General features: G+C 41.1%; 1 protein-coding gene across 1 annotated transcript; it reads left to right on the top strand.

Annotated features, from left to right (window-relative positions):
* Window positions 1-1,038: 1,038 nt before the first annotated feature.
* LOC105905821 (alpha-(1,3)-fucosyltransferase 7-like) lies at window positions 1,039-6,881 on the top strand. Its single transcript, XM_031578251.2, has 2 exons — window positions 1,039-1,140; window positions 5,125-6,881. Exon 2 carries the CDS (start codon window positions 5,149-5,151, stop codon window positions 6,223-6,225), a length of 1,077 nt encoding a protein of 358 aa, XP_031434111.1. The 5' UTR covers window positions 1,039-1,140; window positions 5,125-5,148; the 3' UTR covers window positions 6,226-6,881.
* Window positions 6,882-8,745: the final 1,864 nt, after the last annotated feature.

Below are 8,745 nucleotides of genomic sequence, written 5' to 3'. Positions count from 1 at the left end.
TGGAACCCGCAGTGGCTGCCCATAGACAAGCTCCGCGGATGAGGACTGTAAGTCTTCCTTCGGTGCAGTCCGGATGCCAAGCATCACCCACGGGAGGCTCTGGGCCACCGCATTCCACAGCTCACTGCGCGCCCCGGTCAGAGGATATGTCCGAAGGGGTGCCGAAACGGGCAACCCAGGTGCCGATAAATGCTCGTGTCAATTCGACAGATGCCAACGATGTCAGTGGCACAGCCTCGGGCCAGCGGGTGGTCCTGTCAACCATGGTCAACAGGTAGGTGAAACCATGAGAGGAGGGCAGAGGGCCAACCAGATCCACGTTAACATGGTCAAACCGCCTCTCTGGCACCGGGAACAACTCTAACGGGGCTTTCGTGTGGCGGTGTACTTTGGCCCGTTGGCACTCAAGACAAGTGGTAGCCCAGTCTCTTACGTCCTTTTTGAATTATGAAGTCACATTCACTACACAGATATATTTTTTAGTTCAAAGGTACTTTTTGTGATCTTGTGCATGGTGAGCTGTGTTTTCCATGGTCAATCATTGACAGATAAAATTCATCATGCTTCTGTTGTGGCTGATCATTCCATTTCTTTTCCGTGATTAATATATTTTCTGAGACTGATTGTAGAGAATATCTGATAGTATTTATTGTGGTCGTTAATGTCACAATAAGGAGATGGTCCATGGATTAGCTCGATCTCAGCGCATGTACTGGTACCTTGGTACTATTTAAGCCTCATTCTTGTGGGGCGGTGTCCCATATTAATTACCCTAATCATCTTTATTTGGACTTGTATCGACTACCAGCAGGGGGTATTTTTACTGAGGCCACCTTTGACCTGACAACTGTCTCTTGAGAGAGCTAGACTTTGTGTCTACTGTATACTCGATACTTTTTGAAGAGTTTCTTGCTGTAAACATGTCCTTATCTGGCACAAGTGTCCTTATCTATTCCTGTACTGTACCTTGCACTGAGAACCAGGCCATTCCATATTCACATCAGCATAAAAAATATCCCACACTTCCTTGTTATAACAACGGGCCCACCGTCAAAATGAGACAGGAAAGGCAAGGTGCTTCAAGACTCAATTGACTGTTGAAAGTTGGACTTAGCAGACAGAAGTTGGACACTTCAAAAGGTACCAATTATATATAAAAAGTATTTTTCATGATAGAAATTAGCCTAAGAATTACATTAATTTAATTTCATTCATATTCAATATCTAAAGACATAAATGCTATTTACAATACATTTACATGTAGTCATTTAGCAGACGCTTTAATCTGAAACGACGTACAAAGGAGAGAATAATCAAGCTAGGAGCAATAGAGACCTAGTGTAACGACAAATATTATTTTACATAAGAAATAAAAAAAGTGCAGGAATGTAACTACTGTAAGTGCGAGTTAAGTACTAGCTAGAGGAGATACAATTAGAGGAAGGATAAGGAGAGGTCGAACAAGGAAGAGGAAGGACTTACAATAGGTACAGATGAAGTAAAAGTATTGCTTATTGATATGTTATTGGCCCTAAGGATGTTATTTAAATTTGCAAACAACAGATTTTAGTCAAAAGCATGGCTTTGTTTTTCTGCTTATATTAAATAACCTAACTGACTTAATTTCAAAGCCAAATTTGTCAGCAAAACATTTTCATGTATTGTGCGCACAGGCCTATATGCATTCTATGAAATAAATATGTGTATAAATTAAGGCCGCCTCTGGTTTTGTATACCCACCTCGAGAAATGTAAGGACTGCGTTATGTTAATTGTTTAAAACAACAAATTACGGACAGATGTCAAAAAATGAAAAGCTTACGATAACGTTGTTCAAGCTACCTTCTTTGTTCACAAAACATCTGTAAATCAAAACTAGAGGAATACACTTGCAAGGTCACTTCACTTTCCTTTAGCAGTAGCCTATTAAAGTACAACCGAAATTAGAGCTGTATCGTGCTACGAATAAAAAAAAATGGAAGGCATTTGAACCTACGTACTTACAGTTTGCGTTTACAGGACGGCAACGATAACATTTTGTGATAACACTGAAGCTTGTAGTTTAATGATGCCATCAAACTGCCGGATTTCCATTACGATAACCACAGAGCTGTTCTCTTTACAGAGCTCCTTGTGCAGCCAATGGAAACACTAGAATGAAGAAATGCTGAAAACATTGTCAACCTTAAACTAGTCAAGCATTTTGTACAGTAGCGGCGCCAGAGATTTTTTTCTGCAGGTGCTATGGGGGTGCTCTGCGTTTTACCGAGGGTGCTATGAAATTAGGGTGATAGCATATGTGTCACATGGTTCTCTACTACACCTCTCCACCATATCGTCATATCTGTTTACATGTTTGCTCTCTGAAGCGTCTTTGTGGTCCATGAAAAGCGCCATACAAATCGATCGTATTATTATTATCATTAGGCTGCTTCCGACGGACGCGCACATAGCCGTGTTCCTCTGCGACGGTCACTGACAAAATGGATGCAGCATGTTTGTGTATCCGCAATCCCAAATACTTCACTTACTTCAGTGGGGGTTAAAGTTGGCGCCAGATGACCACCAGGTCACCGTCACCACTACCATGTCTGACAAATTAAACTAAACATAAATAGTTCAATACATTCTAAACTAAAGAGGGCAAATTAGAATAGCAGATAGAATGAACTAAAACAGTCAAAGAGTCAGAAATGCTTTCAAAACGTATATATTATTTCAGGTCACAATCAATAAAAACATAGAAGCTTATGTATACCTGGCTAGCACAGACAGACTGCTCGTCCTAGGCTAGAATCTCTGATTTTTTAAGGCGGATCCAGAAAAATCCCAAAAAGAGGCCGCATTCATTAATGTTACACATCTAACAAGACCGTTCCACCTTAAATCTTAAACTGTGTAAAGATGCAGGCCCCTTCTAAAAGTGAATGAAACAAAACAGTAGGCACTCAAAACCACAACAATCAGAGCTAGATCATTGTATCATTGTACAATAAAACTCTTAAAGAACAGGCAAAAATGCAAACAAAACTATGCTGGAAAAGCCATAAGCAAAACCAAAATCCGGGCAAGCCAGCAGACCAGGTGTAGCATGGCTAGCACGCTCAGTAGAGGTGTAGGGTTGACCTCTTTGACCACGACGTTCCTCTTCTTCTAAATCAGATTCAGATACCCCTTGCATTTCTTCTTCTTCTTCAACGTCACATGATTCTTCTACTCCATTATTGTGAATTTGTTGATACTACCGCTTGACTTTGACTTTGACAGTGCACTAGCTCTCTTTCTCCTTCAATCGTCAGGAAACGTCAACGTTCACGCATGCGACGTGTCTGTGTCGTGCTACGTGAACAATCTCTTAATTTCAATCTGTTATTATTTTCTTTTGTGATTGACATATTATTATCACACAATAAATTAAATTAAGAACGCAGAATTAAATAAAATAACAATAATAAATAAACCATTATTTTCTTGGGGGTGCTATGGCTAATCCAGGGGGAGCTATAGCACCCCCTAGCCCCCCCCTGGCGCCGCCCCTGATTTTGTATGGGGAGGGGTTAAGAATAGCCTATTTGAGGGCGATTGTTTGTATGTTAAATTATTTAGGCTAATTTAATCGACATCCTAAAGCTCCCAAATAGGCTTAGCGACACCCCTGTTTGAGTTACAAATATTACATGAGCTTGATTTTCACAAGCTAAGACGCCACCTCCCTGTTGTCAAACAAACCACAGTCAAAGGCACTTAACACTTAAGGTGAAAAGCTTAACGAGGATTAATGTTCAAAAACAGCGAGCAATGATCATTACATTTCTCTCGACATCTCTTTTTAGAAACTCTTCCACTTGTAAGAATAATCAAAACCGAGTACGGGAGTACGGTAGGCTAGTTATCGCATGTTAAGCGTTATCGTTGCTAAATGTCCCAAAACAACGCTCAATCGCATCAGACATCGCACATGTCATGAACACGTGATCATGCAAAATATGGAACAAAACCTGCATGGTGTGACTGTGGCTTTAACTGAGCGGGCAGATCAATTAATTCAATTTTGCGTATTTATAACTTACCTTTCAACTGGAACATCTAAAGATGTACTGTGGAATATAAATAATTGGTGAATAAAAACTTAAGGTAAAGTAGTGAGTATACTTTCTTTCTTTATAACATCTTGCAGTGGAAGTCATGGCCCACACGTTTCCTTTGAGGACACATCATTTTGAGCTCTACATAAATAAATAAATAATACAGCTATCTCTATCACCTGCTCATGCACAGGTCAGTCGTCATATAGTTGATCCCACTAGTAAGGACATTGAACTGACCCATAATACTTGAACCATAAAACTGAACCATAGTCATCTGTATTCGTCATGGTTTGATGGACAGATGATCAACCCTAACGTAATCAACCACGTCACCAAAGAGCTTTTGGGGTGAATTCGTTTTCAACAAACATGGCTGCCGTTGGAGAGCTGAAATGTGGAAATTCGAGTCTGTTTTAGAAGACATTGACAGCACATTCATTTTGAAAGAGGAACAGAGAAACGCGATCAAGGCATTTGTCGATCAAAAAGATGTTTTTGCCGTCCTTCCTACGGGAACCGGTAAAAGTTTAATGTATCAGCTGGCCCCATGGTCTACGTTATGGTCATACTACGTTGCTCTGATTGGTTCTAGATATATCCAATTGAGCGAAGAGGCATTTTTTTTCCTGGTTCGGTTGAAACACGCCCCATAATCACAGTCCAACGGAGCGGTATCAGACTCATATTCTGACTAGAATTATGAGTATGACATCGTCAGGCTAACCTTTTTATCCATAACCACTCAAATGAGTAATCGGTCTGCCCTCAGAAGAGTTAAGAAATTATCAAATGAATGTGCCCTTGAGCTTAAGATACGGTGCAGTGCACATCTATCAAATTAGGTTCACCCTGCTAGACCTCTTGTTTTGAAAAGGATTCATACAGAAATGAAACATTTTTGAAAAATGTTCCTCTTTCTTGCTGTTGTATTGTGATAAGATAATGACAACATTTTCATCTTTGATAGCTAAAGCATGTATATAAATGTATTTTATATAATCTTGTGATTCCTACTTTTTGTGTTTATTTGTTCCCAGGGAAAACTGGCTAACAAATAGAAAATGGTGAAACTTTGTGCCCATCGATGGACAATCCCAGCTGTCGTTCTTGTTTGCCTCACTCTGATTGGAAGCCTGCTTATCCATGAATTGCAATGGCCTTCATTAGTGGCCTTTAGAGCCCAAATGCCAGACCCCAAACCAGTAGACATCACTAACATCACTACCATATTGATATGGTACTGGCCCTTTGACCAAAGAACTGCCTTGGAGGGCAATGTGTGCCGAGAGAGGTTCGGCATACCCAACTGTATTTTGGTAGATGATCAATCCTTGTTCTCTCTGGCAGATTTTGTGGTTTTCCACAACCGCGAGCTGATCAATGGCCAACAAAGACTGCCTGTGCACCTCCCCCGACCACAGAAGCAGAGGTGGTTGTGGTATTCACTGGAAAGCCCAGTACATAATGGGAATCTGAGGCCTTTTGCTGGACACTTTAACTGCACCATGTCTTACCGCCTCGATGCAGACATCACTTCACCATATGGCAGGTTGGTACCACAGAACTTTGGAACTGGATCGACAGTGGAGGATTTCATACCAAAGGACAAGTCTTCTCTGGCATGTTGGGTTGTGAGCAATTATGCCCCCCACCATAAGAGAACTGAAGTATACAATAAACTGAAATCAATTATACCAGTAAACGTGTATGGTGGAGCAGTGAATAAGCGTCTAGATGATAAGACTATGAGATCCACAATCTCTCGTTGCTACTTCTACCTGGCCTTTGAGAACTCCATATCCAGAGACTACATCACAGAGAAGTTTTGGTACAATGCCTTCATGATTGGAGCTGTGCCTGTAGTTTTAGGTCCACCCCGGGAACAGTATGAGGCAGTGGCACCAAAAGATTCCTTCATCCATGTGGACGACTTCCAATCAATAGAGGAGCTTGGAGAATTCCTTAGGAAACTGGCCGAGGATAAGCAGCGCTATGCCTCATATTTCAACTGGCGACTGAAGTATACAGCAAAACGGTTTGGCGATTGGAAAGAGGAATTCTGTAGAATCTGCCCCAAAGTCAGCAGCTTACAAAAGCAGAAAGTGTACAACGATTTAGATGCTTGGGAAAGGAAATAAAGCAGAAGGGAAGCAAGAAATCACCATCATATTATTTCGTATGATTTAATTCCAACCTGTGACCTCCTGTGCCGTCCTTGCACAAGGTGATAGAATTCAGATTTTTGAAAAACAATCTTCCAGTTGTGTCCAGATTTTATATTTAGATGTTATCTTCATTGCTGAGAATGCGGTAGGGGGAGGCAGCTCAGACTGAGAACAAAACCTGATTGTTTCAAATCCGTTCTCTCCCCTCATTGTATGTTCACATGCTGTCAAACGTTATACTTGAACTTAATGGGAGGAGGAAACAATTGGGGAAGATAGGGCAGACAGGCAGGTAATTAAAAGAAAAATTAAGTAGAATATTATTCATGATTTTTTTTCCCATTATTTTGAAAATGGTTAGGTCTTCAGAGCGGGCCGTGTATATATATTTGTACATATTTATACATACAGGTGTAGAGCCTGTAGCCCTAACCAGGGGTACTAGTAGAGGCACTAACATCTACCTAGGTGCGGGGAGTGGTATGACTTGATTAACTCACACAAGGAGTTGATGGTGATGAGCTGAACAGATGGCACTTTATTGCCTCACAACAGCAATGTAATATACACAGTACTGAAATTGTATAAAAGAAAATTAAAAATACAACAAAATAAAGCTCTTAAAATAACAAATAAAATAGGAAATACACAGAAATCTCTCTCAAGCAACTCTCAATGACTGTTCCTGAAATGTAGGAGCTGAGTTCCTGGTCAGTATGTGTGTGTGCGGTTTTCCCTCTCTCTCATTAGGCACTTCTTTTTCGGTACTTGTAGGCACTATGTTGATATTCTCTCTCACACGGGCTCTTTAACTTCTTTCTAAATCTGTTCCCCTTTCTTTTTCTTTAGCTCTCACTTTCTCATTCATTTGATTTGATTTCTCATTCAAATTGATGCATTCATTCACCCATTCATGCACAACATTGAACATTACCTTTTTCATACCCCTATTTGGTTGATTGTTTGTATTGGTATAAATAAATTCTTATTATTGAATTTAAACTATCTTGTGTCTTGTCCCTCATTATGTGATGGTAACCCTTAACGAGTCTGCCATTACAGGGTCCAAAGCGTTCAGTTCCGTGTCAGTGTGTGCGTATGGCTCCAAAGCGTTCAGTTCTGTGTCAGTGTGTGTACACTCTCCCTATGATTCGTTCTAGGGGAAATACTGTGTATGGGTTCTTATCTGGTGTCGACGTCTTCTATGAAAAGATCCTACGGTAGGCCACACCGCTTCCACGACCGTCCACAGTCTCACCGGGCTGGGCTCACCATCACAAACTCTTCCAGACTCTAGTACTTCAAGAAAACCAATCTACACAAATAATGCAGACTAAGCATTCTATAGGGTTTTTATTATGTGACCTCATTCACTTATTTTCTTAATGTACATTTAAATTTCAATAACTAAGGATACATTTCAATTTTTAGATTAATTGCCACATATTGCATCAACAGTGAGCATTTTAGCATGAACAAATGACTTAACTCTTTTTTTCCTACTCTTGTCCTATAACTTATTCCCTTTTATAGACATCGATGTATTGATGTATTATAACCATCAAGCAGCGGCGTAACAATGACTTGGCGAGCCCGAGTGCAGACCTCATCAACGGGCCCCCAACCGACCTATTGTCAAGTCAAAGTCAAAGTGTTTATTATCGCATACACCAAATTTCTTCAGCGCAGCGAAATTCTTACGACTTGGCAGCCAACATCTACGCAGTAGACGGCATACAACAGGTAACACAAATAACATATACCAAAATAACATATACCAGAAATAACATATAACATATAACATATAACAAGTAACAACAGTTTAAAATACAAGAAGGGCAGTTTCCAGGGTGGGGAATATTAAATTAAATAAGATCAAAAATGTGGGTTCATATATATATGTAGCAAGTGTATTTGTATGGGTGTGAAGTACAAGGTGATGGCGACTGTTCAGTGTTGCTGATTCAGCAGCCTAACAGCCTGGGGGTAAAAACTGTTTGTGAGTCTGGTAGTCCGTGCTCAGATGCTCCGGTAGCGTCTACCAGATGGCAGCAGTGTGAATAGACCATAGCCTGGGTGGCTGTGGTCCTTGACAATGTTCCGTGCTTTTCTCAGGCATCTACTGTTGCACTGCACGGAAGGGAGATGGCCGCCGATGATACGCTCCGCTGTCTTCACCACCCTCTTGGAGACTCTCTCCACTGCAGCTCCCTCGATGTGTATGGTGTTGTGACCCCCCCTCTGTAGCTTCCTGAAATCCACAATCATCTCCTTGGTTTTGCAGATGTTTAGAGACAGGTTGTTGTCTTGGCACTATGCTGCCAAGCCCCTTACCTCATCTCTATAGGCGGTCTCATCGTTGTTAGAGATGAGACCCAGGATGGTAGTGTCGTCTGCAAACTTCAGGATGTTGTGTTGCCACACAGTCCTGTGTGTACAGGGAGTACTCAGGGTCAGTGAGGAGGAGGTGTACTTGCCCATTCTCACCACCTG

Source organism: Clupea harengus, chromosome 12 (genome assembly GCF_900700415.2).
Source record: "Clupea harengus chromosome 12, Ch_v2.0.2, whole genome shotgun sequence".
NCBI lineage: Eukaryota > Metazoa > Chordata > Actinopteri > Clupeiformes > Clupeidae > Clupea > Clupea harengus.
The sequence above is the reverse complement of the archived record's forward strand: the minus strand, read 5'-3'. Positions and strand labels throughout refer to the sequence as shown.

Coding starts and splice junctions, on each gene's coding strand:
- LOC105905821 (XM_031578251.2), top strand. CDS start 5,149: ATGGTGAAACTTTGTGCCCATCGATGGACAATCCCAGCTGTCGTTCTT.